The sequence below is a fragment of the Tenrec ecaudatus genome, chromosome 10, assembly GCF_050624435.1.
Source record: "Tenrec ecaudatus isolate mTenEca1 chromosome 10, mTenEca1.hap1, whole genome shotgun sequence".
Classification (NCBI taxonomy): Eukaryota; Metazoa; Chordata; class Mammalia; order Afrosoricida; family Tenrecidae; genus Tenrec; species Tenrec ecaudatus.
In genome coordinates, this window is record NC_134539.1 from 118,473,486 (window position 1) to 118,494,030 (window position 20,545).

At 52.9% G+C, this 20,545-nt stretch overlaps 1 protein-coding gene across 1 annotated transcript; it reads right to left on the reverse strand.

Moving 5' to 3' along the window:
- Nucleotides 1-3,322: 3,322 nt before the first annotated feature.
- RAD51D (RAD51 paralog D) lies at nt 3,323-20,326 on the reverse strand. Its single transcript, XM_075561402.1, has 10 exons — nt 20,168-20,326; nt 19,817-19,878; nt 19,521-19,639; nt 11,268-11,349; nt 10,931-11,065; nt 10,380-10,478; nt 9,391-9,478; nt 9,214-9,284; nt 6,637-6,801; nt 3,323-6,003 (listed from the first exon to the last, which is right to left on the reverse strand). Exons 1-10 carry the CDS (start codon nt 20,247-20,249, stop codon nt 5,920-5,922), a joined length of 987 nt encoding a protein of 328 aa, XP_075417517.1. The 5' UTR covers nt 20,250-20,326; the 3' UTR covers nt 3,323-5,919.
- Nucleotides 20,327-20,545: the final 219 nt, after the last annotated feature.

A 20,545-nucleotide genomic window follows, 5' to 3' on the forward strand; every position in this document is an offset into this window, starting at 1 on the left:
CCCAATAATAGACTAGGTGCCTATTATATTTCTGGGGAAATATGCATGTTTTGCATAAACTATACCACCCTTTTAAAAAAAGTTATTTATTCAAGGTTATATAGCAGTATGAGCGCGAAAGCCGAATTAGTTAGGAGACACACAAAAAAGAAACCTTTGTTCTGTGGTTTTGTATCTTTTTGAGCACAGACTTATCTTCTGGCAGAAAAGAAAATTCGAAAGAGAAGCTGCAGAAGTGCTAGAACCCCAGGGCTTCCCAACGGGTGAAACCCGCAGGATGGCAGGTGTGGGGGGGTGCAGTGGCAGGGTGTCTGGGCCTCCCGTTGGCTGGGAGGGAGAACACACACATGACAAACGGGATGGGCAATGCTTGGTCTTTCTCCAGGACAGACAGCAGCAAAAGCAGAGAGGTCTTTAGCTTGGAAGATGGTTACTATGGACACCCAAAACATCTTAATGATGAAACACTGGAACATCCCCCTAACGGCAGGAACAGAACAAGATGGATGGTGTGGTAGTGACATAATCTGTTGTCCGTTTGAGTGAAGGGGTGGAGTCTAGCCAGTCAATCAGGTCGCAGCTTGACCACCTCGTTTGGAGGTGCTAAGGAGATAAATAGCTCGCTGGAGGTGGGACTCATGCTCACTCCCTGCGAGACATTCCTTCTGAAAAGACACATGAAGGTACACCAGAGCCCTGGGAGCTGGAAGAGTCACATGGAGATCCCTACCAGCGCTGAGATGCTTCTACGGCCACTGGATCCACAAGACTTTCCACCCACTGGCCTGCGATCTTTCTCGCTGCATTCAGCATCACTGCATGTGCTGCATTGAGTCTGCAGAAGAATTTATAGACTGGTAATGAACATATGGGCTAATATCAGAATTATGGGCTTAACCTGGACTGGCCTGGGGTGTTTTCTAAATATTCAATTGCTCTTTTGTATAAAGCTCTTCGACATGAATATCTGAGTCTGCTTCTCTAGTCTCCCCGGACTATCACAGATGGCTACTGTGGTGTCTGTTCAGGAAAGCACTGAAGTTGTGTAGCTGGTGCAACACGCCAGGCAAACTTGCGGGAAGGTGCCTTTTGGGCGGGGGAACCCTTGATGACTAATGCACCCAGCTCTCTCTTAAGTTTCCTGCCCCACAGAGCCTTCTCCAATGCTCACCCTCCACACAGCCGTAGTGTTGGCTCGCATCCTCAGTGCCCATGTGAGCGCACTGCAAAGCCCAAGCAAGATAGGCGTCCTTATCTCCTCCTGGTTCATTTTACTTTCTATGCACTGTGAGTGGTCCGCAAACCTTCAGCTGGCTTTTATACTAATGATATCTCTGTTCTCCAAGTGCGTTTCATTCTCTCTTCTAACTTCCCCGGGGGAGATCGGAAAGAGCTGATAAAGTGGATCTCGGATCCAGCTTTTTATGGTGAGCTAAGCTGAAAAGTCGTTGGGACGTGCAGACTTTGCTGCTATCTGGGCAAAATAGAAAATAAAAATAATTTTATTGAAAACATTTACATATTCACAGCCAAAGGCAGCAGGAGGATGGGAAGGTTTAGAATCACACAGATTGGAGATGGGATCCCGGTGCTGCCACTTCATTCTCGCTGGAGTCTGAAAAACGGAATGCCTCACCCCTAGAGACTCCGGTCCTTCGTCACCACTCCGCAGGTCTGAGGATGAACTCAAACGGTGGCTTGATTGTAAGCCAAACAAAAGACAGGTTTGTTAGGGGAACCATAACACCAGGGAGGTAGTGCTTCTTAGAATCGTCCACCATTGGAGATCAAAAGGGCAGCATTTATTCAAAGGACACAGGCCGGAGGGTTATGAATGAAGGAGGAGAAACGCAGACAGGAAAAGAAGATACGTGACTGAGACAAGCGGTGACACGACAGGGGTTGCCATTAATGATATGAAACAATGGTGTATGAATTATTGAAATGAAAATGGATAATCTTGCTCCACAAACCTTCACCCAAATCGCGATACACAGCGAACGAAACACAGGAAATGATTCACAAGAATGTCTCAGGGTCCAAATGAGGTGAGGACACACACACAAGATGGGCCTACTAAAGCTGCTTTTCAGGATGGCAGCGGCATGGGGGTGTTGCCTACCTACTGTTCAATTCCTCCGCACACGCCCTCCTTTCTAAGCCGAACCCTTCTTCCAATGGCCACACCACGTGCTTCAGGAAAAGCTGGCCCCAGCCTCCATTCCAGGGTGTTTTCTGGTTGGTTTGCGCCTGAGTTTTCCCATTTCCTACTCACTTGGACTTGGGTGCAAGAGGCAATTTTGCACCCGGGAACTCTGAAGAAGGTCTGCTTTGATGGGGCGGGTGGGGCAGTAGAGGAGGGCCAAGCTCTCCTTTCCCTTCAAGGGACCAGCCACAAAGGGACCACTCTTTCTGCTGGTGGGGCTTTTCATGTCTCCGCGGATATGTCGGGTCGCTACAGCAGGGACCATGGGTGTCCGTCCATTTGAGCATGCTCCAAATGCAAGCCCTTGAGTCAGGAAGGCGGTACACCTGGGTGGGCCCAAACTAGGCCAGGTGGGCTTAATTCAGCCAGTGGGGTCAACCAGTACTGTCGACCATGCCTCCCAGCAGAAGGCCCCCAAAGCCTGGAACTTTGAGACCACCCGTTTTCAGCTGCTCCTCTGCTCTCTGCTTGGACTTGCGGGCTCTCTGGCTGCCACGTGTGGGTTTGCAGTGCCACGTGGGTGCTTGTGTTTAGTTCACTGTAACGCCTGAAACTTCTCCCGTCCTTTAAAAAATCCCACTTGGATCACAACCAGGCTTAAGCGTGAAATCTTTCTCCAGCGGAGCCAAGGACCGAGGTCTCTCTCACCCAAGAAATCGTAACAGTTCCTAACTTGCCACAGAAAGCAGTCAATGACACCTGCACCTTGTGCCCGAGTGGAGGTCACCTGGAGTATCAAGTTCTAGCACCTGGTAGGGATTCGACAGTAATTCTGTCTGAAGTCAAACAGAATGCAAACAACAGTCCTCTCTGGAAAGATTTAAAAGGAAGCTCTGGGGGATTGAGGACCCTCTAGATCAGTGCTTTTCAACCTTCTGAATGCCGTGGCCCTGTAATACAGCTCCTCATGTTGTGGTGACCCCCCCCCAACCCTAACATTATTTTCACTGCGACTTCATCACTGTCATCTTGCTGCTGTTATGATCAGGCGGCCCCTGTGAAAGGGTTGTTCAACCCCTAAAGGGATCGTGACCCACAGGTTGAGAACCGCTGCTCTAGCTTGAACCGCATTCCTGCATCTCTCCTCTGCCCCGTCCTTGTCTCTGACGTGCAGTGAAGGCCTATCCACTCATCTGTTTAACATCTGCTGAGCCCCCTCGCCTGGCATGAGCCCTTGGAGTGGTTCTCGCACTAATGAGCACACAGAAACGGAAACAGTAAGTACAAGCGAGTGTTGCAGGGCGTTTATTACAAACGTCTATCCAGAGACAGTTGAAACCCTTAAAAAGAGAGATCGTCAGGATGAATGTGTACCAGATCCACTGGGGGAGGCAGTCACATAAGCAAATGAACAAAAGGCACAGTTGGAGCAGAAGAGCCCGCCTGGCCAAGGCTGTTGGGGGAGAATAGCACAGCCAGGCGGGATGGAGAGAGCGTGCAGGGGACAAGACGGAGAGCCCTGGCCTCCAAGAGTGAGGTAGGTCCAGAGCAGGAAGCCAGATGTAAAGGCTGGTCCTGCAGGGATGCTGTGTGGGCTGGGCCAGTCCTGCGACTGTAGAGGCCACCTGGATGTGGCCTGTGGCACTTCTAGCTGGAACGAGTCCCCTCCTAGAGACTGTGCAGATTGGAAAAATGAAGGCAGCCAAACAGAACAAGGTTGGAACCAGGCATCGGGACTTCTGGTTCTGATCCCCATTCAGCCACTAGGACGGTCAGGTCCACCCTGTGGGTGCTTATCTCCTTGGTTAAGTGATAGGATGACCCAGGTGACCTTTACAACCTCAACAGTCACTGCCCTGGACTCCTGGAGACCAAGGAGGGCAGGGCAGAACTGCCCCGTGAGGCCCGAGGACAGTCACTGGTGACGGACGGAGAAAGCCCCGCTGTCGTTCTCCTGTGGAGTGGCTGGTGGTTTGTAACTGCTGACCTGTGGCACAAAGCCCAATGCATAACCAGTACAGACCCAGGGCCCCCAGCTGACCTTGGCAGGCCTTGCCAACTCTGATATGCTAGGGTTCTGAGGCAGCTACAAGGCACCTGTGCCCCGCCCCCCATGGCAGCTCTACTCAGGACAGAGGGCAACCACACTGTCTTGAATGCCAACATTAACTGATTGGTAAGGGGCTACTTGGAATGGGCCATCAAAAAAGCTCTGAGGATGCAAAAACGTCCGTGCCCCACCAAGAGAATGCTGGGATGGATCAGTGATGTCTGCCACGAGTCTAGCGGCCCAACTAGTTTCAGGAATTCTAGGTGAATGGACTCAACCTTTTAAAGTGGCTGCAGGCACGTGTCAATACTTATCTAACTGGGTAAAATCCCGAGCTGGAATAAAGCTACTGAAGATGAGTATCTCCTGGGGGGGCGGGGGGGGGGTGTCTGTGAAAGCAAGTGTCATGGTCCCCCCCAGTCTCAGATCCCCTACAGCTAATTCATCACTTAGTTCCAATGCCCCAGGCTTCTCGCTTCTGCCCCGCTGCCTTCGCAGTCTCTAAATGTCAGCTCTTCAGCCTGTGGCTCTGACCCCTTTCCCTGTAGCCAAGGCACAACAAATCAATTACACAAAAGGCTCTCTAAGCAAGAAAGGTATCCTTTCTTTTAAAAATGTGGTCAGCAAACAATTCCGATCACTTCTCTGCTTTGCCTCCAATACTTCTTTTCTGGGTGTTGTCTGTCCTCCGCCTGCAGCCAGGGTCACCTGGGGCTCTCACACGATGGCCCCAGTGCTGGCAACAGGCAGCGGCTGATTTCATACTCGAGGGCACTAGGCTGTGGTACAGCTGGCAGGAAGCGAGGTGTAATTACATTGGGTCTTGGAGCCACCAGCAATGACTTGCTGCAGAAAGGACGAGATTGGCTCTGTATTATTTACGCCAGCATCCGTTTTCCCAGCTGGGTCTATTCACTGTGCAAATGCTCCTGTCTGTATCTGGGCCTGGCCATGGTTCCGCACCTCAAGTGACTCTATACCATCCAGGGGCTGCCCGGGCAGCAGCCCTATTAAACAGTGGCTGGGTGCACCAGCAGCAGGTCGCATCCTCCCCTCCCGGTTAAATTATATCCCTAGGACTGCCAGGCTCCCGCTCATCACAGCAGGTGCGTGGAATCCAAGCAAGAGGAGGCCCAGTCCGCCCATTCGCTGGGGAGAGCGACCCACAGCCATCCGGGGCAAATGAGGTGGCTCAGGGGCTCAGGAAGGTTCTCTGTTAGGCTTTAGGAGCAGAACGTAGGAGGAAGAGCTCTGTATTCAGGAGGCTATTCCCACCCAGGAATTCAGAGACAGAGCTGAGAGCCGGCAAGCCCAGCGCCCACGGAACACAGACAGACGTCAAAAAGGCAAAGGAGAAGAGAGACAAGCAGGCTAGAAGCCTCGTGGCTCCGTCACGATGTCATGCGAGCTTGACCGTGAGATCAGAAGATGACGTGCAGGCTTGTCCATCATCACGAGCATGCCTCTTCAGGGGTGCCCGTGCCAGGGTGCACTCACGTGGTAGAAACCAGTGAAGAAAACTGGGCACCAGCAGGCATTTCTGGGTTCTCCCACTTCATGGTTCTCTCTCGCCGACGGCTCGCTCTGCTTGCTGCAAGGAAGAGCTGCGTCCCTGCTGCTGCGTCCCTCCTTCTCTGGCCTGCGGTGGCAGTGAACCCAGGCACCAATGGGTAAGGAAGCAGGGGCTTATATGTCCCCCTACTTTCCCAATCAACAATACCAGTCATGTCTGATCCCCCTGGAGCCCTGGGCTCTGTTCTGGAGGCCCCCAAGCCCCGATGTCCACCATCTCTCGGATTCCTGTTGGCTGGAAGAAGAGACAGGAGGGAAAAGTCAGTTGCATTTTTTGGTGTGGCTGGATCATAATTAGCATGTGTGCTTAAGTATATAGATAACAAAGCACCTAACATTTCAACTACCTTCATATGCCCCAAATTCCCCAAGCCAGACCCAGTGCCCTCAAGTTGATTCCAACTCATAGTGACAATTCCAACACATAGTGACCTATCGGGCAGAGTAGAACTTCTCTTTGGGTTTCTGAGGATATAAACCTTTACGTAAGCAGACAGTCTCCTCTTTCTCAGTAGGCAAGGCTGGTGGACTTGAACTGCTGACCTTTGTGATTAGCAGAGCAACTCACACTCCACTGTGCCACCAGGGACACCAATTCGGTTCGTTCGGTTATTCGACCATCACTCTTCTCTGTTCCCCAATGAGACCATTCACTTGAAGAGAAGCTCAGGGTCCGTCTCCCTCAGGAAAGTGAAACATTTGCGTTATGCGAAGCAGTGGTCTCTGGTGGCAGGGCTTCCATGGCAAGTATCCGTGGCCTCTGGTGGCAGGGCTTCCGTGGCAAGTATCCGTGGCCTCTGGTGGCAGGGCTTCCATGGCAAGTATCCCTCTATGCCCAAATGCCAGCTTGCTCCTGGGGCCAGCTTACCTGGCGGGGAGACTTGCTCAGGCAGGCCACGCGCTGGCCACCTGCCGGGCCTGCTCCCTCGTCCACCTCCAGGAGGATGCGGGTGCTGGGCACGAAGCTCCAGGAGCGTCCCAGGGCAGGTCTGAGCTTCCCGCTGTCCCTGTCTCGGGTCACCTGGTTGGTCACCTGTGTTGAGAAGAATCAGGCTTACAGACCCAGAATGCTGGCCCAGAGGACGTCCGATCTATGACTTCATCCTATCAATGGGAAAACTCAGGATCGTAGGCAGAGAACCGACTCCCTCAAAGTTCCACCTCTTAGCAACAGCCGTCCAGAACCTGACCCCGACCACGACCCCGACCCCGGGTCCTCCTTGGTGTCTCGCTTGCTTCAGGAAACCAGGAAGCAGCAGGGCTCAGGCTTGGCACCAACCAGGGGGCAAGGAGATGATGCCTGGGGACCAGCCATGCTCTCTACACTCTCCTAAGGGAGAGCCAGAGTGGCTTTGAGTCCCCTACCCGCCGCCCAACAGAAGGGTGTGCAGAGACCATAGCCGGCCGGCCCTGAGCACATGGGCAAGAGTGCAGGAGGGAGGGCTGGGTCAGTGTGGCAGTGATACAATTTCATGTCAACTTGATAGATAAGAATGAAGGGGTAGAGTCTGGCCTGTCAATCAGGTCATAGCCTGATGATCCCTCCTTGTGGGTGTGGCCTTCTCATGAGAATTCAGGGAACTTCCTTTCTTCCTCCCTGGAGGCGGGACACACGCTCTCTCTGCTTTGCCTTCCTGTTGACAAGCCATCTGGAGCCACGTTGATGGCAGCCAGCACCCTGGGATTGCTTCCACCGCCACTGGAATCCACCAGACTTTCCCCCCACTGGCCTGTGTCCTTCCTGTATTCGACATCCTTGCATGTACAGCGTGAGTCTGAAGAGGAATTTATGGACTAGTATCAGACACATGGGCTAATATCGGACTGATGGACTTGATCTGGACTGGGCTGGGATGCTTTCTTAATATACAATTGCTCCTTGATCTAAAGCTCTCCCTTACACATAGATGAGTGTCTCTGGATTGGTTTCTCTGGTCAACCTAGCCTAACACAGTCAGCCCTCCTCTGCCCAGGCCTGCTCCTAGCCCTAGAGACCTGTGCATTCTTCGATGAGCTCCCGTGGGCAGGGTGTGTGTGTGGCTGGGTAACCTCTGAACCCCACTACCTGAGCCAGGCCTGGCATGTAGCAGGAGCCCCCCCTCCCCCACACACACACCCTGAAGATGGGAAGGGTGGCCCTGGGATCTTGGAATTGGACAAAAGGATTGCAGAACAGATCCTCTTGGGCTCCTGGTGGGCACATAAATTAGTATAACCTTCCTGGACATGTGGCAGTGCCTATGTGGACACTGAAAGATCCGCGTGCCCCCAGCCCACTAGGCCGTAATGAATTTATTTCAAGGAAGTAAGATAGGTTGTAAAAGAGATGGAGGTCTGAGGCTGCTCACTGTAGTCTGATTTATCATAGAGGGACTCGGGCTGTGACGTAAAGGTTCATCGAGCCGGACCTGGTTAGATCATTAAGGTAAAGCAGGGATCAGCAAACTATGGCCCACAGATCAAACTCGGCCCAACAACTCTTCTCTTAATAAAGTTTTATCAGCACAGAGCCATGACCATTTCTTTCTGCACTGTCTACGGTTGCTGTCAGGCCGCCACGGCACAGCTGAGCAGGCACCACCGACAACCCAGATATAGGCGTAGAGCCTCAGCTATCTGCTGGCTCTCCACAGGAAACGTTTGCCGACCTCTGTGGTACAGGTATAGAACCAACCATGCAAACCAAATGCAGCTGATATAAAAAGATATCCTGACAGGCTCCGGCGGGAACAAACCTGAGATCGTCTTTTGTTGTTGTTTAAACAAGGTTACAGTTTAGTTAGGAAGGAGACTTAAAATAGGCATAGAAGTGCCAAGGAAAATGGCCTACGAGGGCCTGTCAGACTACTGATACCGTTTCAGTGGGTGTGACAGGGGATTGCAGAGTTTAACCTTAGGTTTCTCACTCGTTCCATGAGACGTATGTGTTTGAAAACAATGACTTCATAAATAGAAAGTTTCTTGAGAAATAAAAAAGTCCACTCGCATGAAACTCTGGAAAAGGCAAAACTATGCAGACTGCACAGAGATTATGGTGGCCGGGGGCTGGGGAACCTTCTGGGGTGATAGAAATACTATCTTTGTAGCAGCGGTAGGTAACAAGACTATATATTATTATATCTGTTAATCAAACCTCAAAGAGGGAGAAATCCCTCTCTGTGTAAAATACACTGCAACAACCCTGACTTTGTGAAAAATGGACAGTAAAATGAACAGTCAGACTGCCCTTGACCCCCTTGGCTGTAAAGAATCCAATCTCGTCATCATCCAGGGCCCGTGTGAGCCAGGGGGCAGGGCTCTGACACTTTCCCACAGGGCGCTCTAGGGGTTCAGGAGCCATTTGACGGAAATAAAGAGCTACGATCAAATCATCTCCTCCCTCTGGGAAGCCAAGCAGCAGAAAGATGACTTGGTTGGGCACCGCCAACCAAGCTGAGGTCCTCACCACTACTGCCACACCAAGGTCCCGGGCCAGCATCTTCAGCTCTCGGGCCAACTGCATCATCAAGGCCAGGCCTGGAGGAGGAGAAGCAGCAGAAGGGTCAGGGACAGGGGGTCAGAGTCCCAGAGCTGGGAGGTGAGACCGTATCCGTCTGACCCTGGGTTCTGCCACACCACTCACCTTCCCTCTGCTGACCTCCCAAAAGTGGAGAAATGACCGCGGTGACCGAGTCCACCACCACCACCTTCAGAGTCCCAGGACTGGTCACCTGGGGAGAGGCCAGCAGTGTGAGCCAGCTGGCCCCCCGAGACACCCTTTTCAGGAAAAACCCACCCCACACTGACTCCCTTCCAGTGGATGCCGACTCACAGTGACCCTTGAGGGCAGGGTAGACCTGCCCCTGTGGGCTTCTGAGCATGTAAATCTTTACAGGACCAGAAATCCTCCTCTTTCTCTTGTGGAGTGGCTGGTGGTTTTGAACTGTTGGCCTTGAGGTTAGCTGCTCATGGTATAACGCATTATACCACCAGGGCACCAGACTCGTAAGAAATAAGCATCCTCTTCAACTACAAGGAGTGCCTGTGGCACAAGAGGGAAGCACTAGGCTGCTGACCAAAAGCCCTTCAGCCTATTCCCCCGAGACTAAGGTAAACCAGTTTGAGTCTACCAGAAGTAAAGGGGGAAAAGATTGCCCCGATAAACGAGGGAATGTACAGGAAAGCTTTCTCTCTCTCACTGCCCTGGACGTGGTTGCGGATGTGTGAAGCCATGGTGCCTAGAGGCACAGCAGCCGCTTCAGAATCTCGAGGGGGGAGAGCAAGAGCACCAGACACACCCCGCCAGTGCCCCAGTGCCCTCCACGTTCGTGTGAGACGCTAACATATCCTCAAAATTCAAGTCTGTGTCAAACCGCTCGGTCAAGCTCAGCTGGACCCGGCCCTGACTCATCCAGCAGGGAAGCAGACATGCACAGAGGAAGGCAGTATGCGGGGTCCTGCCCCAAAAGGCTGTCAGAGGGAAGGTGGACTTCTCAAAACGATGTGGACGAAGCACTCCGCAGAGGACGGCGCACACCGGCGGGAGCATGTCCGGAGGAGTCTGTTGTGGGACACCTCCCTGCACACAGGTGGCTCCTGGCTAGCGAGCGAGAGACAGACGGCACGGCTCACCTGCTGGGCCCCCGTGCCTCCTCGGAGGTCCTGCAGCACGTGCAGCAGCCGGAAGATGTCAAACACATGCGCCACCTGGATCCTCTGCAGAGCTCCTGCCTGAAGGGGCCGGGAGGAGACAGGGCTTTGGGTTTAAAAAGAGGAGGAGGTGAGGGACGGAGATTGTGAGGCTAGGAAAGCAGAGACAGCCAGAAGCCGACTCAGGTGGACGGCCAGTCCTCACTCACGGCGCTAGCTGCCTGGGTACTGCGCTGCAAAGTGAAGTCAGCGATCAGTGGGAAGGGGGGAGGTGATGGATGAGTGATGCCGCACCTGGGCAGGATGGGCTGGAAACACACGCTGGGCGTGGGGGGTTGGGAGGGTTTCTGAAGACTTGGTGATGGCAGGAGCAGGGGAGGCCCAGTGAGTACAAGCACAGTCAGTTACACAACAAAACGTGACTCTTGTCTAACGGACTCGTGCAAAGTTCAAGATAGTCAGAACTCTCAAAAACAAAACAAAACAAAACCACCGCTGTGCCAGGTCCTGCTCTAAAACCCCTCCCTCCTTACCTGTTCCTCCTCATCCTGGGTTCGGGCCTGAAGCAGCTGGAGGAGGCGGGAGGCTGTCAGCCCCCCACTGGAATTGACGTATAGCACGTTCTGCTGCAAGCCGTGGGCCACGTTTGCAGCCACACACAGACATACCTGAGTAGAGACCAGGGGCACTGGGAAGGGCCGGAATGGGGGCTCCCCACCAAATCCTGCAGATCCCAGCAGCACCAACAGCCCAACGGCAGCCCCGACTTGCGTCCCCACTGTCTCTCTACCCGGTTTTGTGCCCATGAGCTTGCCAAGGGCCTCAGTGTACACCCTTCCCATCTTTCCGAGCTGCCCACCTCTTGCATACCTGGGTTTTGCCGCTACGAGGACTTCCAACGAATTCTGTCACTTCTCCAGTGTAGAGACCCCCATCAAGCAGTTTGTCCAAGCTGAGGGCCAAAGAGAAGACATCAACCTTGGGTGTGGGGCAAAGCAGAGAAATTTATGCAGAACAAGCACTCTCTGGTCAGGAGGCGTGTCCTGGGGGGGGGGGCAGAGGCTTCTGGGGAGAGCACAGCTAAAGATTCTTCCTCATCCTTCCAGTCAACTTCAAACACCGGCTCTCCAGGCAAACAAGGTATTCCTTCATGACTCATGTCAGCCTGGTGCAGGCTTCCATGACAGTATGTCCCATCGTTTGTCATTTAAAAAAAGCTTTTTCGTTTGAAGTAACAATAAAGCCACAGAAGTTGCAAAGCAAAATGTGCAGAGGTGCTGTGTCCCATCTACCCAGTTCCCCCCGTAGTGACACCTGGCATAAAGTGCAGCTCGCTAAAGCCACCAGGAAACTGCGCTTGGTACAATCCAGAGTTCACTCAGACTGTGCCGCTCCCACGTGGCATTGTCACGTGCGTCTGTGCGGGAGCCCCTGCGTGGTGCAAACAGAGGGGCACTGGGCTACTAACCAAAGGCTGGCAGTTTGAATCCACCCAAAAGTGCCTCGGAAAGCCTGGCAACTTCCGGGAAGTCTAGAGCCAAAAGAATTGGACACCAAGTCAGGGCTGCCTCACGGCGACCACATGTCCTGTGTGGGTTTTCTTGGCTGGAGTCTTGGCAACACCGGGCCATGGGGTCTTTCTTCTGTGGTGGGGTCAGGGGCCTTGAAGCACCTACAAAGACCCCCAGCCCTCGAAAGCACCCATGCAGCTGTACTCTGAAATGCAGGCTGTCATTCGTCTGGACCAATTCGATGGAACGGATTTGTTTGCTTGCTGTTTGCCTTTCCATCAGACGTCTTCATGGCGCTACTCTTTTATAGCCACATCCCTCACCCTGGGAGCCACTCACCTGTGCTCCATCTCTGCTGGTACTCTATCACACTGTGTTGGTCAGGGTTGACTAGAGAACCAAACCCAGAGACACTCGTGTGTGTAATAGAGAACGTTCTATCAGAGTAATTGTATATTGAGAAAACATCCCAGCCCAGAGCAAGTCCACAAGTACCATATTAGCCCCTAAGTCTGATAACAGTCTATAAATTCCTCTTCACTCACACAACACACGCAGTGATGTAGAATGCAGGAAGGTCGCAGGTCAGTGGGTGAAAAGTCTTGTGGCTCGTGGCGATGGAAACACCTCAGCGCTGGCAGGTGTCTCCACGTGGCTCCTCTAGCTCCAGGGCTCTGGCTGCCATCAGTGTAGCTCCACGTGGCTTGTCAGCAGGAATGTGTAGCAGAGTCTGTGTCCCGCCTCCAGGGAAGAAGACAGGAGTTCCCAGAATCCTCAGGAAAAGGTCATGTTCACAGAGGCCTCATTGACTGTGACCTGATTGACGGGCTAGACTCTACCCCTTCACAAGTTGACAGATTGTGTAACTGCCACACACACCATATGTAACCTCTGATTTTGCCTTTTTTCAGCCAGCACAACCCTCACTTCAACCAAGGTCTTGCCTACATCAGTAGCTCCTGTTCATTGCTGGTAGTACTCCACAGTGGCGATCAACTACAACCTGTCACTTCTATTTCAGCTAATCTGATAGGTGATCTCTACTGTGAGCTCAATGTGCATTTTCTTCATAGTTCATTATCTACATGTAACATTTCATAGTGTTTTAGGGGGCAGTTTCTCCAGCAAATCCGCTTTCCTCTGTGGCGCTGGTTACAGCCCTCACCCGCCTCATCTTCCTGGGCATCCTCTTCTCAGTCACCTCATTTCCCTCTCTCTCCCAGTCTCCTCACCTTGGCTCTGGGCATATGGTGCCCTGTTGGCCTCACAAAGCTGACTGTCTGAACAGCACCTTCTTCGAGCTGTTCTGTGGTCACTTCTACATCTGACTGGAAAGTGGCCGTTGATTTCGAAACGTCTCTAAGGGCAGTAGTCTGGGGGTTGCTCTGTCTCTTCCTAACCTGGACATCTGGTGGGATTTCTGTTTTGTTTTTGTGTTTGTTGCCTGTTCTGACGGGGGCTTTTACTGTGGTGCTGGTCAGATCTAATAGATTCAAACATTTTGCCTGTGGTATGTGCCCTGTGAGGCCTTTCGGGTGAAATGGCTGCTCGTCTCTATTTTCCATTTGCAAATGGGATTGTTTTGTCTTTTCCCCTGTGGCATGTGGGGAGTTGTTTATCCACAAGCCATGTGTTGAACATGGGTTTTGCAAATCTTTTCTGCTGTAGTTTGCCTTTTCATCCTCTGCTTGTAAAACAAATACTTTAAATTTTGATGAAGTCTAGTTGATCCATTTTCCCTTTTCAGGATCATTCAGGTTTAAGCTTTTCTGTGGTTGCTAGGTGCCGTCGAGCTGGCTCTGAAACCGTGAACCTGCGCACAGCAGAACAAACCGCTGCCAGGCCCTGTGCCGACTGCACAATTCTTACGATGTCTGAGACACTTGACACTTGTCACCACTGTGTCCGTCCATTTCCTGAAGGGTCTTCCTTTTTCACGGCCCTTCTACTTTACCGAGCAGGGTGTCCACCCCCAGAGACTAGTCGTCTCTCCTCGATCACCTGTCCAAGGAGCATGCGCCTCACTTCTAAGGAGCATTCTTGGCTGTGCTTCTTCCGAGACAAATTTGCTCATTCTCTGCCAACACGATCATTCAAATACATTGATTCTTCTCCGGTCTTTCTTAAGTCACTGTCCAGCTCCCACATACAAATGAGGCAACTGAAAATACGTTGGCTTGAGTCAGGCAAACCTTGGTCCTCAAGTGCCATCTTGGCTTAGCCGTAAGTCCCTAAGACGTTTGATGTTGTTGGGTTTTCCCCCGTAGACATTTTTATAGTTTTACATTTAAGTCCAGGATCCATTTTGACTTAATCTTTGATGAAGTAAGATGTTTAGGACAAGATTCTTTTTTTCCGTCTATAGCTGCCCAATAGCTTTCACCAAATGGTGAGAAGGCTGGCTTTCCTCCACTGATGTGGTGTAGCCTTATCAAGTCAGCTGGGCATACTGTGTGGCTGTTCCTGTGCTCTCTACTCTGCGGCATTCAACATGCCAGATGCCAGTCCCTCTCCCAGTCCCACACTTCTTGGTTTCTATGAAAGCTTCGCAATGAGCAGAATGATTTAGCTTCATTCATTTTTTCCCCAGAAACTGTTGTAGCTCTTTTGGATTCTTTGCCTTTCTGTGCGAATGCTAGAATGAACTTGCCCGTGTCTACCCAAAAGAAATCTTGCTGGGATTTTGGCAGGGATCATCCTACATCTACAGATGAATTTAGGTAAAATTGATCGCCTTTCTTTTTTTCTTTTATTTTTTAACATTTTATTAGGGACTCATACAACTCTTATCACAATCCATACATATACATACATCAATTGTATAAAGCACATCTGTACATTCTTTGCCCTAATCATTTTCAAAGCATTTGCTCTCCACTTAAGCCCTTTGCATCAAGTCCTCTTTTTTCCCCTCCCTCCCCACTCCTCTCTCCCTCATGAGCCCTTGATAATTTATAAATTATTATTTTGTCTTATCTTGCCCTATCCGGCGTGATCACCTTTCTTACGTTGAGTCTCCCTTTCCATGAATATGGTTTGTCTCTGCATCTATTTAAGTCTTCCATCAACAATTTCTCATTTCAGCATACAGATCCTATACATCCTTCATTCCGTTTATACTGAAAGCATTTAATTTTCTTTGGAACAACTGTGTAAATTGACAGTGCATTTTGACATTTACATTTCTACATACTTAGTGTTGGTATATATGGAAATGTGATTGCTCTGGGGCTATTGCTCTGATAACCTGTAACTTTAATGAAATCACTTATTAGTCCTAAGAATTTGTAGTCTTTTCCTGTTTGCTAGGCTTTGTCTGTCTCCCCCAACAGGCTGGGGAAGCTTTCAAGGTTGCATCCCCAGCACCAGCACAGTGCCTGAGACCCATCAACATCACTGGATACTTGTAAGCCAGAACAGTGCTGCCAGGCAGGCCACGGAGATCTTGGAAGAGACCTGGCGCTTGTTGCGGAGTTAATTCTGACTCACAGTGACCCTACGGGACAGAGACCCGCCGACAGGGTTTCCAAGGCGGTTTTATGGAAGCAGTCGAGCGAAACCTGAAGACACAGGTTCTGACCCTGAACCACACAGTAGCAGGTCACGAGCCACTCTCCACACCTTGCCCCGCTTCTCCTAAACCCACATCTATTCCAAGGTCTCTGATTCATGTCCACGGCCATCGCCCTCCCTTCCCCCACCATCACCGCCACAGGATCCAGGCCTCTGAAAGGGCTCTTGAATGTCCCCGTGACCTCTTGGTCTATGCCAAGCTTCACCTTGGTAATCCATCTGTTTCAGGTCCAGGGACCCATGACTGTAACCACTGGCATTCTATTAGTCAAAATACCCTGGTAACCTCCTCCCCAGCCCTCTGGATTTGGGGGCTGATTATGCCCACCCTGTCGCTGCCGTTTAATAAGCACCATCATCCAGCCAGGGTCCCTCCTGGATTCCATCCCTCCCGCTGAGCTCAGGGAACCAGTTCCATCCCAGCAGAGGTTCTCCAGCCAAGGGTCCCCAAACCACCCGCAGCAGCAGCACCTGGGGGCTCAGTACCATGCAGATTCTCAGGCTGCACCTCCGATCTACAGCAGCAGGGGAGCAGGGGATCCCGATGCCTACTCGAGTGTGAAAACCCTCAGCCCTAAGAATTCTCAGTGCCCTCAGCCCTTTAAAACCACCCAACCAAAAAATAAATAAATAAATAAAACCACCCAACCAGCTTTAAAACAGAGGCCTCTCTCAGTGGTTCTCACACTTGGCACATTGGAGCCACCTGGGGAGCCAATAACGCCTGTGTCCCACCTCCAGAGAGTGTGATTTCATTGGTCTGGGGTGGCCCTGGGCTTTGGAATGTTGGAAGATTTCCCCAGATGATCCTATTGTGCAAAAAGTTTTAGTACCGTTGGCCTAGACCAGCAGTTCTCAACCTGTGGATCGTGACACCCCTTCCCTTTGGGGGTTGAACAACCCTTTCACAGGGGTCACCGATTCATAACAGTAGCAAAATGACAGTGATGAAGTAGCAACGAAAATAATTTTATGGTTGGGGGGGGGTCACCACCACATGAGGAACTGTATTAAAGGTTCGTGGCCTTAGGACGGGTGAGAACCACTGCTCTAGACCAAAGAAGTCAGAACTTCTAGAAGGTGGGGGGAGTCCCAGATGATTCCAATATACAATCAAGGGTAACCATTGGCCTTGACTCCTTGGCCAAGAATTAACCAGCTCCTTGGCTATAATCGGCCATTAGGAATTCCCATGTGCACCTCCCCCCTCCCAACATCTCAGCTGTGTTTCAGTTCCACATCGCTTACTGCCTAGAGGTGCTTCCTACCTCCCTGACCTGCCTTGTAGACTCAAAGTATGCCTGTCTGGGATACAAGTGGCTTCAGGATTTGTCTTCCACATCCCCTCTGAACGGCTTTCAGTCATTCATTCAAACACCGCCTGAAGGCCTCCCATTTACATGAGACCTGTTCTAAGAAGGCAGGAATACACACATCAACCACCAACCATTGGTCACTTTGTCACGCGGTGTGTTGCTGTAAGCTAGAAGCTGTATCACGGGTATTTCAAATGCCAGCAGGGGTCACCCAGGGTGGGCAGGTGAAGAAAAAGCTTGGTGATCTACTTCCAAAAATTAGCCCTTGAAAATCTAATGGAACGATTCACAACAGGAAACTGACCGCTACAGCTACAGTGCTGTGGTTGGGCTCCCCAGGAGTCACCACCAAACAAGACAGCTCTGGCCGCCAAAGGACCACCAAGCTCCCCAACGATGCCCTCTCCCCAAGGCACGCAACCCTCTACCCTCTTGGAAAAATTTGCTCCGAACTTCCTCAGGAAAGGCCTACAGCACGGAAAGCTCTCTAATTCAGCACTTCCCAAACTGTTCAGCTACAGACCTTCTTCCCGCAAGTCCCGTTTTACATCCGTTAACAGTCCCTCCACAGAACACTGAGGAAGGCCGGACACCACGGCAGCTGACCTTGATTCTTGACACCATTTCCCCTGGTAGAGGCCCATGGCGTTTCTCCTGCACCATGTCTCACTGGCATTGCCCTGTTGGGACACCCCCCACACACCGCAGACACAGCCCGCCCCTCCCTGGTCGCGTTCCTGACAGCCCCCCTGCCCCATCTGCCCTATACACCTTGACCTGACAGCCTAACTGTTTGCCCACTACTGCCTCCCAACTTGAGAGAGGCAAGAGAGCAGATGGGCTAAACCCTTAGCTTGAGATGTGATTTCAAGGGCCTGAGCTGAGCAACCTTGAGTAAGCCACTTAACCCTGGTCTTGCTTTCCTCAGCCATAAAATGCGGGTTTCAATCAGAGCAGGCCCACTGGCAGCTGGAAAGACTGAAATGATGCACGGGGGTGCAGTGAGCCCTCAACGAAAGCCCATCCCTCCCTCACTGCGTCCTTCGGAGCGGCTCTGAACCACACGGCTATCCCCTTCCACTCCCCACTGTGGTGGCAACCCTGCCACTTTACCACTTGACTGCTCCCTAAATGCTTCCTCAGTGTCTGCCGGTCTTGCAAACACCCGAAGCCCAAAGGCCAACTCCTCCACTTCCTGTTCATCCTTCCCTCCTGAGGCTACCTCTCTACTGACCCTCTGGATCCAGCCACACTCACTAGACCCCATTCACCTAAAGGACATGGCCTTGCCTGCCCTGTGGCCAGAGCAGTGCCCGGCACCCAGTAGACACTCACCAGCCTTACTGTACAAACCTCACGCCGAGCACTCAGTAGGTACTCAACCGTGGCTGGATGACTCACACCCAGAGCTGGAGCCCTGAGAGGGGTGAGCAAGCAACTCAGGGCTCAACCTCACCAGCAGAACGTGTTACGGTAAGAGCAAGCACCAAGTCACTCCAAAGCCCTTTGTGGTGGCAGTTATTAATTAAATGCTATACAAACAGGCCAGGCAAGAGGTCAGACTCGCTTGGCCAGAAAACGCCTGTCATCTTCCAACTGTCTCCAAACAACGTGGGAGAGTAGTAACTACGCCTTTATATACGCTCGCTCACTCCCTGTGCCCAAGAGACTGGTGAATGAACCGAGTACTGGGTCTAATACTCCAGGGCCTGACTCTCACCTGAGCCCCTTTGGACTCAGAGGGGAAACCCCAGTGGAGATGCCCTTTGGTCTGCTTTGACTGACATCTCACATGTCAGAGTAAAATTCGGCTCCATTGAGTTTTCTCATGCCTGGATTTTTCCAAGAGCAGATCATCAGGCCTTCTCCTGGTGGTCTTGAACCTCTGACGTCTCAGGGAGCACCACGCAGGGACTCCATGCAGGAACAAAATCAAGTCACCTCCATGGAGTAGATTCCAACTCCTTTGGGCCCTCTATAGAAATTGCCAGGACTGTGAATCTTTACAGGAACAGCCTCGTCTTTCTCCCGTGGAGCAGCTGGTGGATTTGAACTGCCTGTCCTATATATAAGCAATCCAACGTCTACCCCACAGCGCCACCAGGCCATGCCTCGCAGGCACTCAACACACGGTAACTCGCAGCTATAGGCGTTGATTCTGACTCATAGATGAGGACAGTGTAGAGCCTCACCTGTAACTGTAAGAATAGAGCCTCATCTTTCTCCCTTGGAGCAGGCTGGTGGTTTAGAGCTCCGCACCTTGTAATCAGCAGAGGCCACCACGGTTCCTGCTAGTTCTGCCTAATGTTCTCTCTCACTTTATACCCTTAAGTGAAGTGGGGGTAGGCGGGAGAAGAGAGCTCTTCGAGATCATAAAAAGATACTGATAGCATGTTACAGAGCAGTGGTTTTCCCCCCAGAAATTACTCGGCAGAATTTCGTTTTTTGTCATGAGTGCGGGAAGGGGTGCTACTGACATCTAGTGGGTAGAGGCCAGGCATGCTGCTAACCAGCCTGTGATATGCAGGGCAGTCCGGCACAACCTAGAATTATCCAGCGCAGACGTCCATGGGTGCTGAGGTTGAAAGGCCCTGCTCTGGGCTCAGAGAACTCAGCAAGCCTAGGCCTGGAAGTGTCCCTCTCATTTGTGCAAGCTGCCCTCGCACTGCAAGCACGGAGGCAGCCTGGTCCTCCTGCCTTCTTCCTCCAATCCGCATACAAACCTCGCACAGCCCGTGGACAGGATAGCGGTGGAGGTCTTCAGGTCCTCGTAGAGATCCGCGCCATTGATGGGCATCGCCGAGAACTGGGCCAACAGCACCCGCCGCACAGCTACCAGGGCCTGGGAAAAGGGCCGGGGCCATTCGGGACTCCCATGGCAGGGCGCCCACCGCGCCGACCCACCCACCCGAGGGGCGGCCCCGGCTCTCTGGCTGGCCATCAGTACCCCGGGGGCCGTGCGCTCCGAGATGCATAGTTTAAGGCACCCCGGTTTGGAGACTGCCGGTGGTGGGCTCACCTTATACGACAAGCCACATTTCTGGGCGACCTCCTCCGGGTCTGCAGAAGCCAGGTCCACCACTGGAACGAGAGACACGCGGTTGGGCGGCCGGGAGGGGGCCCTGCGTGGACGGGGGCGATTCCGCCTCAGGGCAGCGAGTGCGACGAGGCAGACCTCAAAGGACAGCCGCAGAGTCTAGCGGGGGGGGTCTCCCCTCCTCCGAAGGCTCCCCAGAAGGGGAGGGGCCTGCGAGGGAAGGCCTCCAGGGGGCGCCCTGCAAGCCCGCGGGGTCCGCCCAGGCTGGGGCAGCCCCGACCCCGGGGCCTGGCACGCGCGCGCGCACGCGCACCAACGCGCTCTCGCGGTCACCTGTCTTGATCCCGCGCGTCCGCAGCAGCTGGACCATCTCCTGGGTGAGGCCCGGGCACAGTCCCGCCTGGAGCACACCCATGTGGCCCGCGGCCGCGGGACGGCGCCCGGAGCGGAGCCGCTCGCCACGTGGGACGCCTCTCCTCAGCTCCGCTAGGAGGGGACGCCGGGGGTGGGGGTGGGGGTGGGGGCGGCGCGGAGGCCCGTCGGGTGCGACCCGCCGCGCGCCCGGGGCCCGCGCGCTTCCGGCTCCGGCTCCGGCTCCGGCTCCCGCGGCGGGCGGGGCCTGGCCTGCAGCGCCACCTGCCGGCCGCTGCGCCCTCGGGTGCCTCCGCCTCGGGCCGCCCACGCATCGCACGACGGCCTGCGCGCACCGCC

Bases quoted from the DNA above. Each gene is read 5' to 3' on its own strand.
- RAD51D (XM_075561402.1), bottom strand. From the start codon at position 20,249: ATGGGTGTGCTCCAGGCGGGACTGTGCCCGGGCCTCACCCAGGAGATG. The intron at 19,879-20,167 runs GTGACCGCGAGA...CTCTCGTTCCAG, and splicing joins GACGCGCGGGATCAAGACAG to TGGTGGACCTGGCTTCTGCA. The intron at 10,479-10,930 runs GTAAGGAGGGAG...CGGCCCCTTCAG, and splicing joins CCCAGGATGAGGAGGAACAG to GCAGGAGCTCTGCAGAGGAT.